This window comes from Miniopterus natalensis, chromosome 2 (genome assembly GCF_054644295.1).
Source record: "Miniopterus natalensis isolate mMinNat1 chromosome 2, mMinNat1.hap1, whole genome shotgun sequence".
Classification (NCBI taxonomy): Eukaryota; Metazoa; Chordata; class Mammalia; order Chiroptera; family Miniopteridae; genus Miniopterus; species Miniopterus natalensis.
The window spans coordinates 184,206,824-184,234,743 of record NC_142082.1 but is presented as its reverse complement, the minus strand read 5'-3'; the positions used below and the strand labels follow the sequence as shown (position 1 = coordinate 184,234,743).

Sequence of the window (27,920 nt, the reverse complement as noted above, 5' to 3'; positions counted from 1 at the left end):
TGTGTTTTAAACAACTGTCCGTCTCCAGCTTGACCAGACACCCCTCAGCGCCCGGCGCTGAATCCGAGGAGGGGCGCGTTATAACCACACCTCCTTCGGAGCCACGGATTCCAATCCCGGGGCCTAAGGACAGAGTAGGCCCTCAAACGCTCAGCAAAGAGGTATTGTGGGCCTACTGTGTGCGGGCTGGTCACCTGCGCGGCTGGAGGGAAAGAAGCGGCTGGTCACCCCCCAGCTTGCGGGGGCCCCTGCTTCCTCCTTTCAGAGAGGGGTCCCCGCCTGGCCTCCTCTGAGCCTGCTACAAGCGATGAACATGTCTGAGCGAGCGAACCCCGAATTCCAAAGGCCTGTCCTGCCTCCGGCGGCACAGCAACATCACACCTGCAGAAGACAACCAGGGGGACGCACGTCTTCCCTCAGCCCTTCCCTCTATTTGCAGCTGGTGTCTGAGGGGTGTCGAGCCGGGCTGGGGAAAGGGGCTGAGACTATATTGATTCTTCTAACGTTACAGTCCCTTCACGTAGTAAGAGAAGTCTGGCTTTGCACACACATCTTATCACAGAACCAGGGCGAGATGTGCCTCCGTATCCACTCATCCGACTCAGCCACTCACGGGACGGGAGCCGACGCCAGGCCCGGTGCTGGCCTGCGGGGCGAGGGCTCGGACACAGGCCCGGGCCTCGGGCCTCGGCATCCAGGAGACACACACTGGAGGTATGTGAGAATGCTGGGGACCCGAGAGGGAACGGGTGGCAGTCCGGGAAGGCTTCCCGGAGGAGGCAGCCTCGGAGCCACATCTTCAAGGAGCCTGGCCTGCAGGGAGGAGGGAGAGGGTACAGACCCCCACCCCTGCATTCCCGGCGGGTAGGAGAAGTGTGTCCCTCCGCTCCGGGTCGTCCTGGAGCAGGAGGATGGCTTATAAGCCAGGAAGAGGGAGGGTACCTCTGAGGTCCCGAACAGCAAACTGCCAGCTCTTCCTTCTGTTCCCTTCCCTTGCCCCACTCCACGCCTCACTTGAAACCCCCAACCACAAAGGGTGGCGAGAGAGCCTGCGGCGTGGGGACAGAGGCTTCTCCCAGCGCCACGGAGGGGAGGAAATCCGTCTCCAGTGAGGGCCAGCCCTCCCCACGCCCTCTGACATGAGCTCAGGCTCTTGACAGCCGGGGACAGGGGTGCCACGACCACCCCGGGAACAGAGGCTCAGGGCGCAGGTGACCTGCGAAGGAGAGGCAGCGAATGGTGACAGTCACACTGGAACAAAGTCTACCCGACTACAAAGTCCTGTCCGCAGAAGAACAAACCTGGGGCGTCAAGGACGTTTCAGAAATCTTAGAAAGTTCCTACAGTCTCGGGCCTCTGAAAGCAGGTAAAGAGGTCGGGGGGAGGGGCAGACACAGCCAGGAGGGCGGCGACAGGGTGGCGACAGGGCAGCAGCTGCCTGGCTCTCCGGGCACCGCCCCTGGGACAGGTGTGGAGGGCCGCGGGCCCTTGACGCAGCGAGCGGGCACCTCAGTTGTCGCCGTTCCACCAATGAGGAAAATAAAGCTCAGGGAAGTCAAGGAAAGTGCCCACAGCCCCTCGACCCACCAGGGGAGCATCGGGAATAAACGCGCCTCCCTGGCTCGAGCCCGACTGTAACCTCCGCATCCTCACACACAGCAGACAGCAGGCCTGCAAGGGGGCGACGAACAGGCTGGTGACAAGAGCTGTTCCAGCAAAGACCTCTGGGAGCCAAGGCGGAGCCGGGCTGGGGGGAGGGGCGGCTGAGCGACACGTGGGAGTGGGGCAGGTGGCCACGGAGCCACGTGGGGGGAGGGCTCTCAGCTCAGGTCCCCAGGCTTTCGAGCCCAGGGACACTTTCCTAACAGTAAACTTAATGGACCTTCAGAGAGAACACACTGGATACAGCTTTTAAATTAAGTTTTTCCAACAGGACCTGGAAAACAGCTGGATGGATACGAGCAAGATCCCTGGCCCCCGGCAACACCTGCCCAGGCGAGGGCCATGGACGTGGTCCTCATAGGTCTGTCAAATTAAGCCAAGGACTGGGAAGCGGAGGAAATTCGGGTGAAGCAGAACTAAACAGATGTCTGTTACTGCAGGACTTCTCAGAGCCTTGACTATGCTCTTCTATGCGGTGATTCTCCCAGGGGAGGGCACAGAACTCAGACATCCAGCCCCTCTGTTAGAAAGAGTGAGAGGAGCGAAGTCTACCCCAGGCCCGGAGGCGGGCGGCTGGCGGGCGGGTTGGTTCCTTCTCGGAAGCCTCCCTCCCAGAGCCCCGAGCCCCTCACAGCCATCCCCCCCTGCACTGCCCCAAGGGCCCCCTGGCCTGGGTGCATCACTTTCTGCCTGTTACTGCGAGGTCCACTGTCCCTGGAGAGCCAAGAGGCTCCGCGTCCCATTTCCTTCGGCGCCTCCTTCAAGGGGGCCTCTCCAGAAACGGCCCCGCACGCCCTCAAAACCTGCTCAAAAGAACATGAGCGACGGAGGCAAACGTCAGCCTGCGACCTCCTTGAGGGAGCCTCCTATCTTGGTCCCCGTGGACCTGACACCAGCGTCCCTTTCTGTAAGGACATGCCAGGCAGAGCCCAGAATAAATGTGCTCTTGGTCCCACCGGACACGGAAGGAGCATCGGTTGGGAGCGTTCTCAGTGTCAGAACCAGCATTCGGATAACCAGCATCTCGCTCAGCCCCCCCAGCAGGTCTTCAGGAGACGCGGGGGGGGGGGTTAAGAGCTCCAGCTACACCCCTGACTCCTGTCCCCATTTGCTGAGTGACCTTGGGCAGGTTAGTTAGCCTCTCTGGGCCTTAGTTTCCTCAACTGTAAAATAAAGTTGTTAAGAGGACTGCACGAGACAGAGACTAGGACAGTCCCTGGGGCCTACAAAGCTCAGAACACATCCCCTGTACCACTGTCCCCATTTCCCAGGTGGCAAAACCAAGGATCAGAGTGACCGCCGACTGCCACGACCATGCTAATAACGACAGAGCGGGGCTCAGCCCAGGCCGCCCGGCGCAAAGCCCCTTCCATGGTCTGCCGCCTCCCAGAGAACAGAGGACGAATCTCTTGTCCAGGGGTGACAAGAGCAGCCAGAGGCCAGCCCAGCCCAGCGGGTTAAAGGGCTGAAGACAGGTCAAATGATGACGGAAGAGAAACCAGTCGTATCAGAGTCACCCCTAAAAAAACCTTAATTGCAATTTGATGCTGAAAATGTTCCAAACACCGTTCCCCGAGGCCCAGAGACCCCACGGCCCACCAGGGCGATGGCAACTTCCCAGCACGCTTCGCCCCACAAGCCGGGGCTCGTCCACAGGGGCCCCTCCCCCCGTTCCCCTCAAACCAAGGACGCCTTCCTGGGAAAAGCCAAGCGGCCAGCCGGGGCCCACTCTGTCGGAACGACCTGCCCCCCACAGAGCAGCGGAGAAACACGGGTGGGCCTGGGCTTCGCGTCTGCCGAAAATGACCAGGGAGAGCAGGGGTGGGGGGCACTCACTGGAGGCGGAGGGGCCGGAGGCGCAGGCAGGCGAGGACACGCACGCCGAGCTCACATATAGATGAGGCAGGGACACCACCGTGACTTGCGGTTCGAGGGACAGGCCCTTTCAGGGGGCTGCGAGGAAGGCAGGGGATAGGGCTGCGGGGGACGGGGTTGTCCCTAAGCGATAGAGCCCTGGTGACCACAAAACGCTATTTTTTCTTCACCCCCAAGACATCGCGGACAAGCAGGCTGCCCCCCAGGAAACGGACCCGCGGGCCTGGGGAAGGAAGGAAGGGAGTGTCCATGCCGTGTGGCCACGCGGCCACGTTGACTTGGCTCGGGAAAGGGACAGCGGACTTCGGCCTCCGATAAGTCTGATCTCGGCCCGGCCCAGAGACCGGCTGCGGGCAGGCAGGTGCAGGGTCCCAGAGGTGGCCCGGGTCCCACTCCCTGTCTCCATCCTGAGCGGACAGACAGGAGGCCCGCGCCCCACGCGGCGTCTCCCGTGGGGAGGGCCCGCGCTAAAGAGGAACACTTGTCAGCCGTTTCCACGACAACGGGATGAAACACCAGAAACAAGGCGGAGGCGGGAGCTCAGCCACCCAGACTGCGGAGGCGCAGACGCCTTGGCGCTCACTCCGCGGGGTGCTGGAGCTGGGGGAGGGGCAGAAGGAGCACCCCCCCCAGCCACTGGACAGCCCCCCGGTCTCAGCGCGGGTCCCCGGGGCCGGCGTCTCGCTGCCGGCCAGGCAGTGCTTGTGGCCACTGTGCAGGACGCAGGGCCGTGGCTGTGAGGAGGGACGGCCTTCGGGAGGGGGCGTCCCGACCCGCACGGCCCTCCGCCCTGCTCCGGCTCCTCTTGCCACTCTCCCCCCATTTTTAAAAATTAACTTAAGTCTAGTCCTGGCCGGTGTGACTCAGTGGCTAGAGCGCCAGCCGGTGTGATGAGGCCGCGGGTGCCCTTCCAGGGCAAGGGCATGCACCCGGGTTGCAGATCGGTCCCCGGCCCCATCGATGTCTCTCTCACATCGATGTGTCTCTCGCTCGCTCTCCCTCTCACCCGCCCTCCCACTCTCTCTAAAAGTCAATGGAAAAAAATACCCCTGGGTGAGGGTTCGCCAAAAAAAGTACTGAAGTCTCGCTGGCACACAGCATTATATTAGTTTCGGGTTTACCGTGTAGTGATCTACATGCACACACCTTGCAAGGCGATCGCCACACAGGTCTGCTGGCCACCTGCCACCGCGTGAACCATCCCAGTCCACTGCCTCTCTCCCTGAGCGACATCGAACGGTGGCCCCTGGGCCTGTGCTCAGAGACGCCAGGCGTTTCCCGCCGCTGTCCAGGTATCCTGCCGGAGCTGGCTGTGTCACAGACGCCGTTTACCCCGCCAAGTCCCCCCGGGCGGACCGGGAGCTCAGCTCGGCTTCCTCGTGCCCACACCCAAAATGTGGGGGGGTTTCTGGGGGAGCCCCCGGGGCGCCCGGCTTCGGCCACCCTGTTCCCTCCCCATCGATCTCTGTCGCTTCCGGCTCAGCCCAAGTTTCTCCTGCTCAAATTCCGAAAGCGTCCCACTGAGAGTGGTTCCTCTTGCCGCAGATACCGGAGATGGGGCCCTGTGACAACCGCCCACAAAGATCCTCCAGCAAGAAACCTAGGACCCAGGAGGTCGCGGTTCGATTCCCAGTCAGGGCACAGGCCCGGGCTGCGGGTTCGGCCCCCAGCAGGGCGCGTGCAGGAGGCGGCCGATCAATGACTCTCATCATTGATGTTTCTCTCTCTCTCCCCTCTCCCTTCCTCTCTCCGAAATCAATAAAAACATATTTTAAAAAAACACACAAGGAAGAAAAAACACAGGCAGGGAGGTTCCCCCCGCCGCTGAGCCGAGGAGGCTGGGACCTGGGTGCCAGAGCCGCCCCTCCCTACGCTAAGCAAACCCATCGCGCAGGGAACTACGGCTGGTGCCTGAAGCCCGGTGACAGCCGGCTCTGCGTCTGTTTAGTGACACGAGCTGCGCCTGTCAAACAGCTCAGCCGGCTTCTGAGGAAGAGTCGGGCACCCTCCCACCCAGGCGGCACACGGCGCCCGGGGCGTGACGAGCTGAATTTACACTCGGCTCCCACGCCTGGTGACGGCGGCCACCTCTCCTCCCGAAACAAAGGGATGGGGCGCAACAGCCGCTCGCTCATCGCCCCAGGCTGCCCGTCGCGGGGGCTGTTGGAGAGGCAAACGTGTCAGGAGGAAAAAACACTGTTTATTTTATGGGCGAAACATGGTATAGAACGAGCCCTGGCCCCTGGGGCTCAGCTGACTGCAGCCTGGTCCTGTGCCCCCAAAGGTGGCCGGTTCCCGAAGGTGGCAGGTTCGAGGCCTGGTCAGGGCACATACGCGGGTTGTGGGTTCGATCGCTGCCCCCGTCAGGGAGCCTGTGGGAGGGAACCGATCCATGTGTCTCTCTCACATCGATCTCTCCCTCCTTCCCTCCCTCTCTCCCCCTTCCACTCTCTCTAAAAATCAATGGGGAAAAATATCCTCACTCCTTGGGTGAGCATTAGAAAAATAATATATAAATAAAAAGATAAAACGTTAAACAAATAAAAAGATAAAAATGTGACGACTCCGCGTTTACGTCCGTGACTCTCTCGCCGATGAAAACGACAGGAACAGCATAATCATAAACTAACGGGTTTTAGGCGCTTACTAAGCCCAGGGCGCCGTGGGGTGAATCGTGTCCCCCCAAGTTCACGTCCACCCGGAACCCGCGACAGTGACCTGACCCGGCGACGGGGCCTTTAGAGACGGGATCAAGCTAAGAGGAGGTGGCTCGGGGTTAGGCGTCCTTACAGGAAGAGGGACGTTTAGACGCAGACGCACAGGGGGAAGGCGGCCCTGTGATGACACAGGCGGAGACCTGAGTGACGTGGCTACGAGCCAAGGCCACCTAGGACTGCAGGGACCGCCAGAAACTAGCAAGAGGCCAGGTCGGCCAGTCCCAGCCCCGCCGGGTGCCGAGGGCTGAGACACAGTGTCCCAGCCGGACTTCAGACCCACTGCCAGCTGCAAAGCGCGTGTCCCCTCCCACCCACGGGCGCACCCGAGACAGGACAGGACTGATAAACTCAGGCCCAGAGTCACAGTCAAGGCCACAATGCCCCACGGGCACCTCCCGGGGCACAGCTGGGCAGCCGTCCCCGGGGTGCGGCCAGGACACAGGGGGCCGGCCCGCCCGCCCTCCCCGGGGGCCACGCTCTCGGCAAAAGGCATCGCGACCTCTCGCCTCATCTCTGGGTTTTCGACACACACACGGGTTATTTTTAGCATCCCATTATGCCTGCTCGTAAAATTACCCCGGTCCTGACAAATATTTATAGAGCGTGTGCCACCACGTGCCAGATCCTGCTCGGTACATTACATCTTTCAAAAAATAATTCACTTGGCTAATGATCACAGATCCCCTCATTTAATTTATCCTTAAATGTATTTAATTTTCCCACAAGTGGAACGACAAGCTTACGGGCTGAGCATTTTTGCCAAGTTGAGACAAGCAGCCAAAAAAAAAAAGAGAGACAGAGAAGAGAAACGGGGAGCGTCAGCGCCAGCCGACCAGGGCCCCCCTGCCAGCTCTCACGTCCGCCTTTCTGAGCACAGCCACCGCTCAGGCTGGTGCCAGCCCCTCGCCTGGCGGGAAATGGGCGCTAAGGACATTCAGTGTTGTCCAACCATCACCACCATCCATTTGCAGAACTTTCGCTTCTCCCCAAACTGAAACGGTCCCCGTGAGATGAACCCGCCCCGCCCCGGCCCCCGCCCCTGGCCCACCGTCTACTCTCTGTCTCTGTGAACTTGACCGGCCCTCACGAGTGGAATCACACGGGATTTGTCCCGTGACTGGCCTAGTTCACTGAGCATAATGTCCTCAGGGTCCGCCCGTTTTGTAGCCTGTGTCAGAGTTTCCTTCCTTTTCGAGGCTGAATCATTCCCCACGGTATGGACAGACCGCACGCCTGCCAGTCATCCGTCCAGGGCCACGCGGTTGTTTCCACCTGTTGGCTACTGTGGCTCACGCTGCTATGTCACAATGTGTGTTTTTTTAATTGATGTGAGAGAGAAACATCAACTGGTTGCCTCCTGTATGCGCCCCAACTAGGGATCGAACCCGCAACCTTTTGATGTACCAGGACAATGGTCCAACCGACTGAGCCACCTGCCCAGGGCACAACGCATTTTTTAAAATATTTTTTAAATTGATCTCAGAGAAAAGAAGGGGGAGGGAGAGAGAAACATCAATGATGAGAGTCATTGATCGGCTGCCTCCTGCACGCCCCCTGCCTGGGATGGAGCCCGAAACCAGGCCTGTGCCCTGACCGGGAATCAAACCCTGATCTCCCGGATCCTAGGTCGATGCTCAACCGCTGAGCCACACCGGCTGGGCCCACGGCCCCTTCTTGACCGAGGCACACAATTAACCTAAGCAAGGAGCGTCCTGGCGTAAGCTTCGCTTATTGCGGGCCGTGCCAACTACGGCGAGGGCTCCTCCCGTGCGGAAGGGATGCAGGTTCTGCGGCCGAGCTGGGCGCCAGCGCAGCCTGGCCCCCTCGGTGCCCACTGCCCACGTGCCCACTGAGCCCTGGAACCGCTCGCCTGGCACGTGTCAAGGTTGGGCCTCCGGGACGCCCTTATCGGTCGGTGCCCGGCGGCGGAGCCACAGGCTATTCGCGGCAGCAGCTCAGCCGGCAGAACATTCTCGTCTCGGATTAATCCCCGGACCCTATAAACAGCCCGAGGGATGCAACGGCTCTGCCGGGGCCTCCTTCTCGCTCTGGGAGAATCACACAGATTTTACAGCAGTGAACTGGCAGCCACGGAGCACCTGTCTGACTACACGGCACTTGCCAAAGGAGACCTTTCCCAGGGCCTGGCACGGGGACCGTTCAGACTTTCAGGGCCGCCCGGCTGATGCATCACCAAGGGCCACGCTTCCCCCGCAAGGCTGTTACTAAAGCCACGGGAGCCGGCAGCTGGCAGGAGAGCCGCGGGCCCTGGGGACTCCATTCCACAGACGAGGGGACCACAACCAGACACCCTGCGCCCGAAGGGGGCGCGTGTGGCACAGGTGGAACTAAATGCCCAGCCTCAGAGGTCCTTGTCACTTCTCTGCCCAATGCTGTCCCCCATCCACGGGCCTGGTGACAAACCTGTCACCCTTAGGAGACACTGGACAATTCACGAGGCCCTTTCTCACCCATTAACAGTTAATTCCGCACACAATCCTGAAGACTGATAAGGAAGCCGTCGCCATCGCCCCCTTGTCCAGCTCAACGTCACTGAGCTAATAAGAAGGGACGAGTGGCCCAGGTCCCGTCTCTGCCCACCGGTGTGCAGCGGGTGTAGTTTCAACAGGTACAGAACAGCACTGGGGGGAGGGGCTGCTGATGATGACTGAGGGGCAAAGAAGGGATTTGGGGGAGCCCAGGCAGGCACGCTCCGGGGGCCCCGGGGGCCCGTGACATTGAAAGGGGAACTCTCAGGGCTCAGAGTCCACGGTGGGAGCGTCGAGGTCCAGTCCCCCCACCAGACACACGCAGAGGCTGGGTCTGAGGCCAGATCTGCTCGGCCACTAACGTCCACTGGCTCTGGGTCGGGGGGGCTGAGCTGGGCCCCCAGTAGGGTCCCCACCGTCCATAGGAGCGAAGCACCAATTCCAGTGTGATTTCCAGCTCGACTCTCCAGGGCCATTGCCATCCTTGGAGTTCCCTGCAACGTCCTCAGAAATCGTGCTTAAAATCGGATCATTTCAACACGGAACAAAATAAAAACCAATCAATGGGGTGGCCACGGCGGTGGGGATGCTGCTCGGCAGGCCTCTCACCGCCGGAGGGACGCGACTGGCCTCGGAGGGCCGCCCGCGCCCAGCTGCCTTTTCACCAGGCGGGTATTTTCATACCCATTAAAAAGTGTGGAGCAGCAGCCACATTTAATCAGACCGGAGCTAACCCTGAGAAATGGACTTTCCATTCTTGTCCGGCGCCTGAGATGAGAAAAGGGGGGAAGGAGACGCGCCCTTTCTTTGCTGGTTGCACAGTGGGTGTCATTCGCTTCACACCAGCACGCACGGGCTCGCAGCCTGCTGGGGAAGAGCCTCGTGAGCCCCCCACAGAACACGTGGCCTCCCTCCTGCTCTCAGGGCCTCAGTTTCCTCCTCTGCAAAATGAGACTAGATTTTCATTTCCTTTCTCTTGGGAGGCGGCCCGGCCCGGAGCACGACCTTGGAGCCACCTGCAGCCCGACTGGGACACCCCCGGGTGGCTGGGACACTGCGGTGCTGGAGTCACCCAATCTTCAGCTTGCTCCCCGCCCAGCGACAGGATGCGACTCGAAGGGCTGAGGGTACACGCGGGACCTGACCAGGGGCCCACTTGGCGGAGGGGGTGGAAGGCGAGGCTCTCACGGGCCCTGCGATGCTGCAGGGACAAGAGCCACACCCAGGCCGGGTCTCACCGGCGCAGATCCCGGGCCAGCTCCAGGCCAGCTCCTCCGTCCTTTCTAAGTCTTGCTCCCGAAGCCAAACCTTTTCGGCTGGAAATCGTGTGAGCTGCACCTGTCAGGGCACGATGCTGACCAGCGCCTCCCACGCGGAGCTGAGACCTCCCCTCCCTACGAAGTCAGGGGGTTTCTGCTAAGCCGGATGCAAGGCCCCAGGCCCGGGCGTCTGTCTTGGTTTTTTTGGGTGCGGGAGGGGGTGGGAGTTGCTTGTTGGGCCCCGAGTGCCCGCTGGGAGACGGACACAGGCCCAGGGCTACACTCAGCCCTAACCAGGGACCCCCAGCACTGAATGCCCCCCAATTAACAGCTCCGTTCCCTCCCCTCACCACGATGCAGCAGCACTGGGTCCTTCAATCCCATGTCAGGCCTCCACCTTGAACGAGGACCCCCCTTCCCCCTGAGAGCCACGGAGATGGGGCTGCTGCTCCCCCCGCCCCGATGGGGGCTCTGAGTCGGGTCAGTGACTCCAGCCTCAGCTCTCAGGTCCCCCGTCCGCCCTCCACGCAGCCCCGAACCACTGAACACAGTGAGCTGGTCTGAACCCCGCCGTCTGGCCCGGACTCGAACCCGGCGGGGCCTCCCGAGGTCAGCACACCACTCGGCCACCACCAGCAGAGCCAGAAGTCGCCCTCTGCGCTCGCCCTGTGGGGTGTACCTAGGGGGCTGCCCAGGGGGATGCCGTGTAATCGAGAGGCTAACGATCACCCCCTGCACGCCCTTTGTGCCCGGACCCCCGGCCTCTATGTGACTCGCCGGGTGCCACCTGAGAGCTGACTGTCCACCGCTGGGCTGTGAGCTCACCCCCGTCCTGGGGTCTGCCCGCGCCCCTTCCCCGCGTCAGCCGAGCCCAGCTGGGGCTCAACCTCCTCACGGGCAGTCATGGGCTTCCAACCCCGAGTGTGGGACCCCAGCGAGGAAAATGGCAAGAATCAGGCAAGCGGGCAACGGAGAGGGCTGGGAACAGCACCCAGGCACTGCCCGGGCTCACGGGCATCGACTCCCCCGGGGTCAGTCTGACCAAGGAGGCAAAGCCGGGCACACTGAGGATAAGCCACCGTGGAAGGAACTCAAGATGAAATGAGAAAAACACACAAAAAAACTGACCTCAGTAAATGCAAAGATACCGTATTCGTGGATCGAAAGACTTAATACTGTTACGACGACACCGCCTAAAGCGATTTCAAATTCCATGCAGTCCCAATCAAAATGCCCATAGTGACTTTCACAAAAATAGGAAAACATGCCCTGAATTCGTATGGACGCCCAGGGGACCCCTGAAAAGCTGTCTTGAGAAAGGAGCACAAGTAGCAGACTGTGATGCCGGCACAGGACAGACATACGGACCACGGAAGAGAACGGAGCCCAGAAATAAACCCTCACGCCGACGGTCATCCGAGTTTCCAAAGAGGGTCAAGACCCTTCGGTGGGGACACACAGTGGGGACAGCAGGAGCGAGGGCAGGGCTGAGGAAGGGGCCACTCCACCGGCTCCGGCCCCAGCCCGGGCTGGTCTCGGGGAGCCCACAGGCACTGATGAGGGGCTGCCGGCCCTGGAGACCGAACGATGAACGAACCAGCGAGAGCCGAGGAGCCAGGCTGGAGCATTAGCCGCCAGCACCAACAATAACATTACAGCCCTCAAAGTACCTGGGCCCTTCAACGCCCAGCGACACACTGTCCCTCCTTGTGTCTCTCAGACCAACTTTTTCAAGCTATCATCTTGACCCGGTGGGTCACACGGTCAAGTAAGCTGTGACCAGCCCGTCTCCCTGATGAAATGAAACAATAAAAGGGTTAATGTGCTTCGCTTACGGTAAGATATTATTTCATGAAACTTTTAAGATGACAGATAGATAGATGATAGATAGATAGATAGATAGATAGATAGATAGATAGATGATAGATAGATAGATAGATAGATAGATAGATAGATAGATAGATGATAGAGATAGAGATAGATGATAGATAGAGGATAGATGATAGATATAGATGATAGATAGATAGATAGATAGATAGATAGATAGATAGATAGATAGATGATAGATGATAGATAGATATAGAGATAGATGATGATAGATAGATGATAGATAGATGATAGATATAGAGATAGATGATAGATAGATGATAGATGATAGATATACATAGATAGATTAGATAGATAGATAGATAGATAGATAGATAGATAGATAGATAGATGATAAATAGATAGATAGATGATAGATAGATATAGAGATAGATGATGATAGATGATAGATATAGAGATAGATGATAGATAGATGATAGATGATAGATATACATAGATAGATAGATAGATGATAGATAGATAAATAGATAGATAGATGATAGATGATAGATATAGATGATAGATTAGATAGATAGATAGATAGATAGATAGATAGATGATAGATAGATATAGAGATAGATGATGATAGATGATAGATAGATATAGAGATACATGATAGATGATAGATGATAGATATACATAGATAGATAGATAGATGATAGATAGATAGATAGATAGATAAATAGATAGATAGATGATAGATATAGAGATAGATGATGATAGATAGATAGATAGATGATAGATATATAGATGATAGATGATAGATGACATAAATAGATAGATGATAGATAAATATAGAGATAGATGATAGATAGATGATAGATGATAGATAGACAGACAGACAGACAGACAGACAGACAGGCAGACACAGGTATGGATAAATGTATGTCTGAACTGGCATTTCTATGTAAAATGTATTTCTTACCGTGGGTCAAGGTAAAAATAAAAGTTTAGCAGCCACTGTCTCAGCTCAGAGGTTCTTGACCACTTGTTGGCCCCAAAGGCACCTGATCCAAGTCTCCCTCCTCCGTGTTCAAGGTCAGGCAAAACCGCGCCCACGATTCCCGGCCCCTTCCTGCCTGCCCAGCGGGGACACGACCCCCGCCTCAGCAGCACCCTCGCGCGGGCACCCACGGAGCCCGCCTCCCGGGCAGCACCAGCCCACACGGGGCAGCCGCCACGCTGCAGGGACACCGTATAGAAAGACGAGGGGGGACCGACAGTCCCACGTCTCCCCCGTCCCCGCCTCCCCCCGGCTAAAGGCCCACCTGTGGATTTACAGGCCGAGGGAGACCCTGCCGCCTCCGAGCTCCAGGGCTCAGCAGCACGCTCGTGTTTTTAAACGGCTTTATTGAGGTAGAATTCAATTCCATCCCATTCACCCTTTTTCAAATGTGCAACTCAACGATTTTCAGTATATTCCCAGGTTGGGCAACCATCACGATCAATTTAGGAAACGTTTTCATAGCCCCCAAAGGACACCCGGTGCCCATTGGCAATCACGCCCCTTCCCCCTGCCCGCCGCCCCCCGCAACCACTCCCCGCCCCCGTCTCCCCGGATGCGCCTGTTCTGAACGTTGCGTAGAAAGGGAGCCGCACAATACGAAGCCTCCTGCGCCCGGCTGCCTTCACCTCCGCGTCGTCAAGGCCGACGCACGCCGAGCACATGTTGCTACTTTTTCTTGCCAAGTAATATTCCGTCGCACGGAGGGCCCGCATGGTGCGAATCCCGCCATCCGCTGACGTGCATTCGGGCTGTTTCCACCTCGTGGCCACGACGAAGAATGGGCAGAGTGTGCTGTTGGCTTAAACCCTGAACAAACACCAACCTCCTCCAGGGACAGACTCAGGCTGGTTCTGACCGAGCCGGCTAAGTGTTTACAAAAAGGAGCGTCTTTTTTTCCAAGAGACGGTCAAAACAAGACAATGCGGAGCCATCTAAACGCGGGCTCCGGGAAAGAAAAATGAAGTAATCGTAGAGATGTGTCCTTGCAACAAGGCCCAAGGGGGGGGGGATATAAGCCAAGCCCAGCTGCGCACAGTAAGATTGAAATTCTGCCTGCTGCTCCAACAAGTCCCCAAATCATTAAAAACACGTTATTCTAATAATAGGTTTTCTAGACAGACTTCGGGAAAACACTTCCCCTGGCCAAGCACAGACACTCTCGGAAGCGCCGAGGCAGGGCGATCGAAGGCGAGGGGCGAGGGTCCCGGGCCCCCCGGCCGCCCCTGCAGAGCCTGCGGCCTTCCCGACCAGGCAACGGGAGGAGCCTGCCCCTGACCCAGGGAGGGGCCCACCCCCGTCTCCTCCACCTGATGCACAAAGTGGGGGTGGCAGCAGTCGTCATGATGATGATAACAGAGGTCACCACCCAAGGACGGCTTCTTACCTGCCCGGCCCACGCATTCCCCTGAATATTGTATGAAAACGTTCGGACACATAGGACCATGTGAAGAACCTGACGTGAGCGCCTGCGCACACACAGCCTCAGCAGCCCCCGACGTTTTCCTAGGTTTGTTTCATTACGTGCCCATCCACGCACCCCTCTGGCTACCGGCAATCCGCCTGCGTCAGTTTCCTATCTCTGCCGTAACAACTGATCACACACTCAGTGGCTTAAAAACACACAAATTCATCACCTTATAGTTCTGGGAGTCAAAGCCCACAATGGGTGTCAATGGCTGAAATTGGGGCTGAGGGCCCGGCCGGCAGGGCTCAGCGGTTGAGCGTCGACCTAGGATCCGGGAGATCAGGGTTCGATTCCCGGTCAGGGCACATGCCCGGGTTGCGGGCTCGATCCCCAGCAGGGGGGCGTGCAGGGGGCAGCCGATCAATGACTCTCATCATTGATGTTTCTCTCTCTCTCCCTCTCCCTTCCTCTCCCTAAAAGCAATAAAAACATACTTTTAAAAGTTTTTAAATAATTATAAAAAATAAAAATAAAATCGGGGCTGAGGTCCTTCTGGAAGGTGCAGGGAGAAGGTCTCTCTACTTTTGCAGTGTCCAGAGGCGCCCGCTTTCCTTGGCTTGCAGCCCCGCATGACTCCAACCTGTTCCATTGACACGGCCTTTCTCTCTGGTGACACGCCCGCCCCCTCCTATGAGAACCCTGTGTCCCCCGGACAATCCAGGGTAATCTCCCATTTCTGGACCCTTCACTCAGCCCCACCCGCAAAGGCCTTTTTGCCGTGTAAGGTGGTGCAGCCGCAGGGTGCTGGTGCTGGGAAGTGGACGTGTTTGGGGCCGCTACTTGGCCCATGATACCAGCCTGTTTTTCATGATTTTCAAGATAAGCTGCAGACAGGGATATCTCTGCCCCCCACACGACTAACGAAAGTCCAGTATATACTCACAGTTGTTTTTTTAAATTTTGAGTGAAAATTGCATGCGATGAAATGCACGTTTTAGCTCTCCTTCAAGGAGTTCTGACAAATGCCCGCACCTGTGTCTCTCCAACCCTCATCAAGATACAGGACATTTTCATAAACCGAAATCCCCTCCTGCTCCTCCCGGCGACGCCCCAGCCGCCCAGAGGCGGCCACGGGGGTGAGTGAGTCCGCTCGCCCTGGGGCCCGGCTGCGCTCATCAGGTCTTCATTCCTTCTTAGTGCCCGGAATAGTCTGTCCTGTGAAAACTCCCCCGTCCACGTCTCCTCCTGTTGCTGGGACCCTCCGCTGTGTCCAGGTCATGGCTCTGAGGGTTGAAGCTGCTGTGAACGTCCCTGAACGCGTCTTCTATGGGCACAGGCTTCCATTTCTCTTGAGTAAGGATCTCAGACTTGACCTGCTGGTCACGGGGGGGACGTAGGCCCAGTTTTGAAAGAAACCACCAGCCTGACTTCCCGAAGGATCACAGCCCTGTGGGCCCGGCCCAGCCTGGCCCAGCCCAGCGGGACTCCCGGCGGCTCCACATCTTCGCCAAGACCTGCTGTGACCCTCTCCGCCGCCTGCCAGGCGTGCAGTGTGACCCCTCCGGTTCTAATTTGCGCTTCATTTCCAGGGTGACTGATGACCCTGACGTCTTTTCCAGACACGGCCTGGCCACACCTACATGCTCTTTGCTGGAGTGTCCGTTCAAACCTTCTATCTCCCCCCTTTCCCTGGGTTGTTTGCCTTTTATTATCAAGTGGCTGGAGTTCTTTACATATCCCAGACACCGTCTTTTATCAGACGTGTGTTTGGGGAATTGGGATCATTGTGGTTTATAAGAAGAAATGTACAGATCTGGTCTTCATCCCAGTTCCTGGCCCAGAGCTCCTAAAACCCTAGGAATTTGCCTAAGTGGCCAGAACAGTAAAAGTGACATTTGTTATATGAATGAGGTGACCTAGGTAACCTAAGGCAGGGGGCTGGTGCCAGGGGAACCAACTCTGTGATTAGCAAGCTGGTACTTCCAGCCCCGGCCAGGACCTCTGGGGAGGGAGAGGGGCTGGACACGGAGTCCCGTCGCCGAGGGCCAGTGTTTCAATCAATCACGCTGATGCAGTGAAGCCCCCAGAGAACCCCAAAAGGATGCAGTTCAGAGAGTGTCCCAGCTGGTGGACACGTGGGGGTGCTGGAGGGTGGCACCCCCCCCCACACACACACACACACACCTTGCCCTGAGCCTCTCTTCCATCTGGCGGGTCCTGAGTCACATCCCTTTATAACACGCTGGTGATCCAGTGAGTCCGCTGTTTCTCGGAGTTCTGGGGGCTGCTCTAGCACATTAACCAAACCCAGGGATGGGGCCCCCTTATTTAAGGCCAGTCAGCCAGGAGCACCTGAACTTGTGATTGGCATCTGAAGGGGGGTGGGGGCAGCCTTGTGGGACCAAGCGCCTAACCTGGGGGATCAGACACTGCCCGCTGGGTAGACAGTGTCGGGATGGAGCTGAGCTGCGGGGTCCCCGCTGGTGTCGGAGAGTTGGCTGCGTGTGTGCGTGGGGGGGGCCACGTGGGAATCGGCGTCAGAACCGTAGCTGGCGACTGGAAGAGGAACTGGTGCCGGAATCATAAGAGTATTTTTCCTTCTGATCTGCGGCTTGACTGCACCCAATTTAAACTCCAGCATTTCATTCAGTAAGTCAGTTCCCCAGTCACCCTGCGAGTTAAATACTCTTCACAGAGCAGGAAACGAGGCGCAGGCGGGGAAGCACCTTCCCCGAGGGCAACGCCTCCCTCCCTGGGCGGCAAGAGCAGCTCAACCCACGGCCGGGCCCCAAGACCAACCAGAGGCCACAGCCACTACAGACAGCCTCCCGCCTACTCAGCGAACACGCAGGGACCACCTCAATCGGCCCAAGAGCATCTCTCACCGTCCTCTCCCAAGGCAGTGACACAACAGGCCCAGGGACCCAGGCGAGCGGACAGGTGGGCACCGAGCCAACAGGCTCCGGGGCGCAGGGAACAGCCGTGCGAGGCCCGAGCCGGGAAGGGGGAGCACGGCCGGGCGCCGGGCTGCAGCGAGGGCCAGCGAGGATCCAGCCGGGTCCTGGGGCAGCATGACCAGCAGGTCCGCCTCCTTTCTGTAACTAAAACGTGCGGCTCAGATGCCAGGCGCAGTGCCAGCTTCACCAGGGACCAGCAGGGACGATTTCTAGTCTTCCTGTTTAGCGAGGCTGCCAGCAAGTAAGGGCCAGGCTGCTGGCGAGCGATGTCCTGCACGGGCCTTCACCTCTCCGAGCCTCCGTCTGCTCATCTGCAAAATGGGGATGACCGCACGGTACCTACTCCCCAGCTGCGTGTACGGGGAGGCCAGGCAGTGCCGGAGTGTCCAGCGCCCAGCCAGGCGCAGAGGTGAGCATGACTCCTGTGGACTCCGTTCTGGTTTTGCTTTTTAATTCTTTCAGCTTTTTCCTTGACCTCCTGTCAGATGCTCTTCTGAGGCTCGTATAGACCAAGAATGGGTTTGCGCCCAGCCCGTATGGCTCGGCGGTTGAGCATCAGCCCATGAACCAGGAGGTCGAGGTTCGATGCCCGGTCAGGGCACAGGCCCGGGTTGCAGTTGCGGCTCGAACCCCAGCAGGGGGCGCGCAGGAGGCAGCCGATCAATGACTCTCCCATCATTGATGTTTCTCTCTCCCTCCCTCTCTGAAATCAGTAAAATCATATATTTTTTTAAAAAAATAGGTCCATTCAGGTTTTGCTTTGAAAGACCATGTTAATTTTCAAAAGAAAAAAAATGGAAGAAGACACTTCGAATGACCCTTTGGGAAGATGACCCTCAAGTTCCATGTATGCCAACAATACATTTCGAGCACCGTTTCGCGGTGTCCCCTTTCCCCACCTGCTCCGAGGGCCCCGTCCACATGTTTAAAGCTAAGAGGCTGGAAGGTTCTAGACTCTGTAGTAACATGAGAAGCGGCCAACACTGGGGGTGGCCGTGGTTCCATCTAACCCGACAGCTCCTCCCGGGACTGTCAGGCTCCAGCAAGTTCCATGAGTGAGCCCTGGGAGAGAGGACCCTCTTTAACTTTCTAATAACTTAATATTAGAGAAAACCAAGATCCCAGGGGACTGTGATTTTTCACATGAAATTATGAAAACGCAGAACCTTAAAACGGGCATCAATTATGAACATGGCCTTAGTCGGGCACCAACAATCCCGACCAGCTCTGGTTAACTAACAAGTAAAGGGCTGAAGACCGGAACCAAGAACAGTCCTTTCAGCCTGGCTGGTGTTGCTCAGGGGTCGAGCGGCGACCTACGAACCAAGAGGTCACTCGGTTTGATTCCCAGTCAGGTCACATGCCAGGGTTTCGGGCTCCATCCCCAGGAGGGGGCGTGCGGGGGGCAGCTCATCCATGTTTCTCTCTCAACTAAGTTTCTCTCTGTCTAACCCTCTCCCTTCCTCTCTCTCTAAAAAATCAATAAAAACGTATTTTAAAGAACAGTCTTTCCAGACGCCTAATTAGGCCCGGCACCCTTCCCCAGCCCAGACGCAGCCTCGGAAGCCTCCCTGACAGAGGCAGGTGGTTATTACAAACCGAGCTGCGTCTGTCCTCTCGGGTGGGAAGCGCCCTGCTCCCCCCACCCCGGCTCTACCTCTAACTGCTCTGGAGTCTGGACTCTATGGCAACGCCCCAGAGTCACCATTATCAACACTTGTCAACATTATCAACAACTAACACTTACTGAGCACTGGCTCAGAGGCTGATAAGGCGTCAACTCCTTTCTCACATTTCCTCCCCTGGCCACCTAAGGGCGAGTGCCACCAGGACGCCCGTGGGCCTGTTGGGAGCAGAGGCTCAGGGACACCAAGCGGCAGAGCCATGAGGTTGGGTGTGAGCCGAGCCCTGCGCCCACCCTGCGAGCAGCCTCCCACGGGACCCGCTCCGTTTCTGAGAACCAGCAAGATCCCGTCGGCTTGGAGGCGCAGAGCTGGTATCCCCCCCCAGCCCCCCACCTCACCAACAAGAAAGTGAGGCCCCAAAGCTCTAAAACTCACAGGATGACACGCAGAGCCCCAAACAGCTCCCCATGGCCCAGGCACTCAGAGCAGGTACCACACGAAAGGGCTCCGCTTGCTGCCCAGAGCCCATCCCGGGACTTCTGGGATGCGCTCGATGGGCCCCAGAGCCCAGATAACGCCAGGGCCAGAAAGAAAGACTCTCATTTGAGTAGGTGGCTCCGAGGAGGGTCCCAAGGGTGTGAAAGCCGCTGAAACTTCTAGAACTGACGGCTCTCCTGGTTCTGCTCTCAGCCCCACAGCCTCAGCAGAGATGAGCAGATCAACACCGTGGCCCCACACGTCTGCAACGTGCTCCGGCGCCGACAAGGGTTTTCTGCCGCTGTGTCGTGTAATAAACGGTAAGTATACACATTAGGAAGTACTGCGACTTTATTGGAAACCTAAAATGTTGCAGAGGAAACGTGTTTTCTTGGGTTACGCCCTGTACGTGATGGAACCGTACGTTTGAAAACAAGAAAACAGCTGGGTCAAGGTGCCTGCGCTTGGCCACGCGCAGCGGGAGGGAGCCATCAGGCGGGCCCGCAAACCACTCACAGAAGGTGCTCGCCCGCTTGTACGGGATAAACATCCTTCTTTACTCTGACAGCGGGCTGGGGGTGCAGCGGTCAGCGGCTTGGGGGTGCGGTAAATGGTAAATACCAGTTCCTGGGAGTGGAGGCAGGATGTCACCGCAGAGCGCCCTGCCAAGGCGACCTGCCTCTTCCCACCGGGCAGGTGCAGCCGAGACGCCAGGAGGACCACGGGAGCCAGCGATTCCTGAAAGGGGCGCGGGACAGGAAGGCGAGGCCACCGAGGCACCCAGAGCGGCATCACGCCCGGTCTCCCCGGAGGCAGTGTCTCCAGGATTTTTTAATAGGCCCCACACAAAGCCCAGCGCCGCCCCCGCTGACCCGCCTGCGTGGTTCCCTCGTAAATGCCCCTGCACCCCCCGGATGACGGTGGAACAAACAAGGAGAAACGCTGGGCTTGAAGATTATGATCAGAATAATAATGAAAGGAAACTTCACAGAGCCACACCAGGCCTCCCTCCTCGGAGGCCACTTCCCCTCGGCCAGAGAGAGGAAAACAGGCGCGACTTCCAGAGATCCCCACACCCCTCCCCGGGGAGGTCCCTGCAACACAGGAGCCAGACGTAGGAAAAGACACCACATATCGTAAGTCATTAGGAAACATGAACTAGAACTTCTTTAAAAAATAGATTTACAAAAAAAGAAAGGCAGTTAGGACTAGAAATTTCCTGCGCTGGTCCCTGGCAGCTGGGCGGGGCAGCGGGGGCCCCTTGTGGCACCTGCGTGGAGTGGACACTCTCGGGCCCCTCCTCTCCAGGGTTTTGCTGGCCCCGGAGCTGGCCTCGCCCCTTGAAGGATATTACACAGCAGCTGGGGGATCCCTGGGGCAACCCTGGCCTGCCCCCTGGCCAGAGGGACTGATGGAGCCTCTTGCCCGTGGTGACAAGGGGACCTCATGTGGGGAGTCCTTCCCTCCGTGCCTGTGCTTCGGAGCTGGTGAAACCGACCCAGCTCTGAGTAAGTCGCTCCTGAAAGTCCCCGGGCCCTCCACGGGGAGCTCTGGGGCGTTTTCTAAGCGTTCCCTTGCCACTCTTCCTGATGCCCCACAGTCATAGCCATACTTCCGTTTTCTGAACCGGGCCACCACATGACACAACTTGGGTCCCTCCCTAGAACACGAGCCTGAATCACACCGTGAACTCATCCACGGACACTTCCTGCGACGGTTCCTCCCCACCATCCGCCAGCGCAAACCTTTCCTCAAATGATCGCCCTTGGGAGAGGGCAGGACAGTGCCCCCCCTCCCATCCATCCCCATGGGCCTGGTCAAAGCCAGAGCTCTGCCCACCTGGGAGGGTCACACACTACAGGCTCCCAGGTCTCTAACTTCCTGGCAATGCTGTCCCCCACCCCCCACCTCCCTCACAGGGGCCTCACCTCCACCCACGCCCCTGACTGTCAGCTTTCTAACAAAGAAGGAAATGAAACCCACCCTGCAGCCGGCAGTGCCCAGCAAACCTCTACGCGCCCTCTTCCCGATCATTCCACGGTAGGCAAATAAGCGCCACCCCCACAGGGGCCTGGAGTCTGGGCCGGGACCTGCTGTGGCTCATGAGCCTCGTGAACGGCACAGGGACAAGCTGCCAAGGCCACAGGCCTGCGCGAACGTGGTGACCCTCAGTCCTTCGGGCCTCATTACCCAGTCTTCACACCTCCCCTCTGCTTCTGGCTCTTGCTCTCATCCCAGAAGACCAGCTGGAAGCCACCAAACCCTTCCAGGTCCCGCCCTCCCGCATTCCTGCACCAGAGCCCCACTGCGGTGTGCGGTGTGCTGCCTCAGGTTTCTATGCGGGAACCCCTAAGGGGACCAGGCACCCCGACCTTGAGAACCGGGGCAGGGGATCCCGCTGACTCACACACAAGAGCAGCAACAGCACCTGCCCCCTTCTGCGGTCGTCACGTCTACTGGGCTCATCGCTCTGGTTACTGGGGTCCGCGGTGCGTTTAAATGAAACCAGACCGGCCCCCATTTCTGGGGCGCACACTGGTTCACCACAGCGAGGACACGTGGCCCTTCGCTTTGGAGCCTGGGACCAGTCCATGGCTTCAGCCATGTGTTCTTCGCGCTCCAAGAGCGTAAATGTCACCTAAGAAAGCGGGAAAGGTCTGGAGCATTCCGCTCACTTGCCACATCTGAGAGACCTTTCCCGATTCCCTCTGGTCTCAACAGGAACCCGGCCTGTGCTGAGGCCTCCCCGGGCGCTCTGGCTGCGCGGGGCCCCCTTTCCTTCCTGGAGCCTGATGGGACAGTCCTGCTGGTCTGTTTAATGCAGCTGACTCGGGGTCCACGAGAGCGAGAGCCTCGTGTCATTCCCTCCTGGGCCCCCCAGCGCACCCCGCTGCGCGCATTGGGACAGGAGAGTCGTTTACGTCTGCAATTGCTGTTGGGCACAGGGAAGGACTGAGATGGTTCTCGGTGAGGGAGACAAGTGGGGACACGCCTCAGAGGGGCAGCGGGAATGACAAAGAGAGTGACTGTCATTTATCATCTCGTTTAGGAGGCACAGCTTCACAGAGATTAAGTGAAGGCTTGAGAGAGGAGCGGCCCGTTTGCTCAGGGGGGTGACAGCTAAAGGTGGCAAGGCCCTGACCTCCGGGAAATGAATAACCTACTTTGTCCGAAGCATCCCTGGTAGGAAATGTGCCCGAGGGTAGGGGGTGCACACATCCCCAGCGGGCAGTCTGTCACAGCATCCCTAAGAAGACACAGAGCACTTGTCCCTGAGAGGCCCTGTCCCTGCGGCGCACGTGTCCCAGCGGGTATGCCCATCACAGAGGTGCGCGGGGACGTCCCAGGAGATAATCAGGCTCCGGTGGCTGACGGAAACCCCTCTGCACACTCGTAACTCCAGGTTCCTTCTGTCCCCACCACCTGCCTGAGGCCAGCCCCGGGGCTCCTCCTCCGCCAGCTGCCTTCTCGGGGTGGCCCCTTCCCGGAGCCACCATCACCCGCACCCAGTGGAAGCACCATCACCCGCACCCAGTGCACCCATCGCGAATCAGTCCCAGGGGGAGACTCTCCAGCTGAACAAAGGGAAAGCTCAGGAGTGTCCCCCTGGGAGGGGCCCTGGGGACAGCCGTGTATTTGAAGCACACAAACGGCGCCGGAGGTGACATCCCTTGTAACTCCACAAATGTGTAAGAGGAGGTGGGTGGCTTTTTAGAATTATTCCCAATGGGCACCGGGGGTAAAAACCGGGGACCTCTGTGGTCCTTGCTCGCAAGAGCCCAGGGCCTCTGGGCTCCCCTTCCCGTCCCCACCCCCGCCCCCCATCCAGTCCGCGGCCCGCGCGCACCGCCCAGGCCACCCCGGGCCAGCCCGAGCCGGGGCCGCGTAAGTGCCCAAGGAACGCTCGTGGGGGGTCACAGCCGGGGCCCGGGGGGGCCGCCCCCGCTGCCGACCGAGACCCGCGCGGAGTCCATGGCGACTCCGCGGGCCCCCCCCCAGGCCGCGCCCGCCGAGGAGCCGGCCCCGTTTCAACGACGCGGGGGCCTAGGGGGGCTGCAGGAACCCCGCGGGGGCGCGCGGCCTGGCTGGGGCGAGCTCGCGGCGCTCGCGGGCCCGGGGAGGTGCCGGGAGGGTCACGGCCGGTCCCCAAGGTCGCGGCTGCGCCACGCGGGCGGCGGGCGGGACTCGGGCGCGCGCGGAGGCGCGTGGTCCCGGCGGGGGGGGGGTCGGGGGCGCGCAGGCAGCCGCGGTCCCGGCGGCCGGGTGGCGGGAGGGACGCGTGGCCCCGGGGCTCCCGCGGGGCGCGCACTCACCCTCCCGGGCCTTCCTCCTCCTGGCCAGCGTGCCGCCCAGCTTGCCCAGGAACGACTCCTCCTTCATCCTGGGGGCGCGCGGGGTGGGCGAGCGCGGGGTGGGCGACGCCGAGGACATGGGCTGCCTGCGGGCGCGGGCGCAGCGTGGGGCGGGCGGGGCCGCCGCCCGGGCGCCCCGGGGAGTGGCCGGAGGGCGCGGCCCCAGCGCCGGCCGCCGCCCCGCCCCCGCCCCGGCCCCGCCGCCCGCCGCCCGCCGGGGCGCCCAGGGCCAGCCTGCGGCCCCGCTGGACCGGCCGCCCCGCGCCGCGCGCCACCCGCGCTCTGCCAGGCGGGCAGGGGCGCTGCGGCTGCTGCGCGCCCCCGCGCCCTGGGGCTGCGCCCGGGGAGCCCTGAGCCTGGCGCGCCCCCGCTCCCGGGGTCACTCGGCCACGTGCGTCAAACAACCACACGCACAGCTCCTTTCACGCGCTGAGCTGCTGCCCAGAACCAGGCCTGGGGCTGGAGGAACCCCTCTGATCTGCCCCCATCCTAGGGAGCAGGGGGCTGTCTCCTGAGGGGGTGGGGCCGCCCCGGGGGCAGGTGCTCAGGCCCAGGGGAGAGCAGGACCCCAGGGGCCAGGGGAGGCCAGGGGAGGCAGGTGCGGGCGGTCCTGGGGCCGGGAAGGGCTTTAAGGCATGAGGTGACATGGTCCGCCCTGGGTCCAAAGTTAACTCGCCCACGTGTGCACAGCGCTGGGAGGGGTAAAGGCCAGAGGTGGGGAGACTGCTCCCAGGGCCAGAGGTGGGGAGACTGCTCCCAGGGCCAGAGGTGGGGAGACGGGCCCCCAGGCCCAGGGTGTTTAGGAGAGAAGCGAGCAGGCTCTGGGAGACCCTCCCAGGTAGGAGCCCCCGGTCTGAAGGAGTGAGAAGAGTTAAGGCCGGTTCTGGCTGGGCCCAGGGATGACAGGTGGGTCAGTCACCCAGGGACGGGCTATCGGGAGGTCTGGCCCCGGAGGGGTAGAGCCTAGGTGTGCACGAGTGGGTGCAGTTTTTCCATCTCCCTGGCGCCGGCTCAGTGCCTCACCGCACGCGGCACCTGCTTCTGCTCCACTCAGCAAACCCGATGCCGGCCGAGTGGCTGCCAGGCCCACAGTCCCGCCGGGGGTGCACAAGCCGCAGGACAGGGCCTTGCCCTCTGGGAGCCTGTAATCCGGGGCCGGACAGGACAGGAGCGGCCGCTGCCTGGCGTGGGCTGCGTGAGGGGGTGAAGGGAATGAGATCCGTGGCCCTGGGAGGGCCCCTGAGCCGCTGACAGCCTGTGAGCCTTACCTGATGGTAGGATTCCTGGAGTTTTGTAGACATCGTCTGTATCAAAAGCATAATCATATTGTAAACGCAAGGGTGGTGCTTGTTCCTAAGAAGTTCATACGCAGCAGCTCCTCATGGGTAAACTTCATGTGGTTCCCCCAACCCCAGGCTGAGGGGACCTCTGCGTCCCGGCTAAAAGCTCTGTGTTCCTTGTACCTCGTCGGCTGGAGCATAGGATGATTTCTTGTCTAATGCAGCTTGGAAGACTTAAAAATATATATATTGTGTTAGTTGTAATGGGTTTGTTTTGTCTCGTGTGTGGCAGAGGACAATCAAGAATGGACTTGATGGCCCGGCCGGGCGTGGCTCAGCAGCTGAGCATCAGCCCAGGATCCAGGCGATCAGGGTTCGATTCCCGGTCAGGGCACATGCTCGGGTTGCGGGCTCCATCCCCAGTCGGGGGCATGCAGGATGCAGCCGATCAATGACTCTCATCATTGGTGTTTCTCTCTCTCCCTCTCCCTTCCTCTCTCTGAAGTCAATAAAAACTTTTTTTTTTTAAAACAATGGGCTTGATGGTTGTGGGTTCGTTTGCATTTCTTTCAGGGTTAGAGGAAGGGGTAAGAAAAGATCTAAACCCCCAGCGGCCCCCCTTCCGGTCCTGGCTCCTAGGGAATCCCCATGGCTCTCTCTCTGGGCCGGTCATCTAACGAAAGGACTCTCCAAACCTCTCCAAACCGTGCTATGGAGCAGTAAACAGAAACGTTTGCCTTAAGTTCAGAAAGTGTTGGTTTTTAATAAAAGAGAAAATTTAATGAGAAGCGGAAATAGGACCTTACCCCCCAGCAGCTCCATTTCTTAGCGTGCCACCCGCGGCCGGTTGGCTCCATAGTCCCCACTTGGAGGGTAGTTCTGAAAATCACATTGTGCGCGCCGGCCCCTCCCCCTTGGAAAGAAAACCACTTGATTTGCTTTTGACCTGAGGCCACTTCCTTTTCAGCTTAGCTAAGGAGGGGAACAGACGCGTTGCGGGCACACTGGGGCCCCACTCCGTGTGACCTCGGTCAGCCTCAGTCGCTCATCCTGGCCGTGCAGACGGATGCAATTAGCCCGGACACTGCAGCTGAGGCAAACCAAACAGCCTGAAAGGTAACGAGACGGGAGCCCTGGCTGGTGTGGCTCAGTTGGCTGAGTGTCGCCCTGAGCACCAAGAGGTCGCCAGCTCCACTCACCGCCAGGGCACATGCCTGGGTTCCGGGCTTTATCCCCAGTAGGGGGCGTGCAGGGGGCGGCCGATTGATGTTTCTCTCTCTCCCCCTTCCTTCCTCTCTCTCTCTCAAATCAATAAAAACATATATTTTTTTAAAAAAAGTAATGAGACAGGAGACTGGATAAACCAACTGGTATACTCCCCCAGTACAAGAGGACAGCAACCGGGAAGGACAGCGGCTGGGGCGGGAGGGCCGGACGCCGGAGGACACGCTGGGTGGGTTCACTTATTTGCAGTTCCAGAACACGCAGCCTCTTTTCGGGGCGGAGGGTGGTCAGCCTGCGGGGAGAGGCAGCCCTGGGTGATGCCACGCTCCAGGGGCTGGGCGCGGAGCTAGGCGCCCAGGTGTACACCCGGGTACGTGTCCTGCACTGCGCACCGGGGAGTCGTGCTTTTCGCTGCCTATCGGTGACACCTCCGAAAAGTCTTGGGGGGGCAGAAAGTAAATAAACAACAGCCCTAGGGAGGATGATTGGAGGTCTCTGCCGTACTTGCGTTGGATCTCATTCCTTACCAACTTGTCGCTTAAAACACTACGGCAGCTGGGTGAGCGCTTAGAGAGATTTTAACAGCCGCACGCTTCCCCTCACTTCCAGTCCCGTACCGAAAGAGAAGCGGCATCTTCAGAAACCCGCAAGCACCGAGCTGGTTGGGAGAGGAGGCGCTCACCCGAGGGAGCGTGGAGGCTCACGAGTTTTTTCTAGTTTGCGCATTTCCACAGCTCCCAGCAATCCGAGGAGCATGGGGTGTGCGGGGAATGAGGGGGATACTTCACCGATCCAGCGACTGGGAAGACGCCGTTTGGCCGGCGATGTGTTCGCGGGGCTCTCTGCGCTTGGGGCGGCGTTCTCAGACGTGCTGTAACTGGAGCATCCGAAGCGGCCCTTGGAGCCGTGTTATTTAACCGGCCTGCTGGTTTAGCGACCCGGCGAGGGTAACCTGTTTTTGCACCGTGAGCGCTGGGGGCGTGGAAAGAGGACCAAACTTGCCTGGAATTTTAAAACGGTGCTGCTAACACTTTCTCCCCACACGAGCCAAACAAGCACGAGCCACGGACTGCAGCGCTCAACAGCCTCTCGCTCAAGCGGTTTTGGGAACATCAGCAAACTCTGAGACAAGGGAAGTTGGATTTGCATTTACTAGCAACTCCTCTGAGTTTTGTTTCTGCACAGTAGGCAAATTAAACTGCGTGTGCACTCTGTTCCCCTAAATGTTTTATAGATGAGGGATGAATGAAAAGTTGGCACCAGGCTATCGATTCCTAGTCTTCTGTGGAGAATGGGAAAAGCCCCCTAACATGAGTTCTGAGAGCAAATTCCTTGAAAAAATGTCAGTACATCTCATGTGGTGAAAGAATAAAGGCAGGCCCGTTAGACATTCACACTTTAGTCTAAATTTCTTTCGCCATCCATTTGCCACATGCGTATGACCTGCCTGCAAAAATAAAAGTCTTCCCTTTCCTCCTCCCGCCAAACTCGGGAGTAGCAAGGGAATGTGAGCTGTGCTTTGGTTGGAAGGGAGAGCAAAGAAGGGTGCTGGGACTTCGGGGCAGTGAGCTTGCTCCTGGCTGGTGGATGAAGTCGGGAGACTTGGCCGCCACGGCACGTCATGAGCACATCCCTGGGGCCAGTGGTCTAGGGCAGGGTCCATAAGGAGCCAGACAGGGACTATTTTTGACTTTGTGGGCCACACAGCCTGTCCCAACTCCCCAAC

The 27,920-nt window shown here is 59.0% G+C and overlaps 1 protein-coding gene across 1 annotated transcript in view; it reads right to left on the bottom strand.

Moving 5' to 3' along the window:
- Window positions 1-23,769, bottom strand: part of PARVB (parvin beta) — a 66,529-nt gene extending 42,760 nt beyond the window's left edge. The window contains exon 1 of the mRNA XM_087814020.1: window positions 23,652-23,769. Coding sequence (XP_087670146.1) covers window positions 23,652-23,769 — 118 coding nt within the window. The remainder of the gene's footprint in view (window positions 1-23,651) is intronic.
- Between the last annotated feature and the right edge of the window lie 4,151 nt (window positions 23,770-27,920).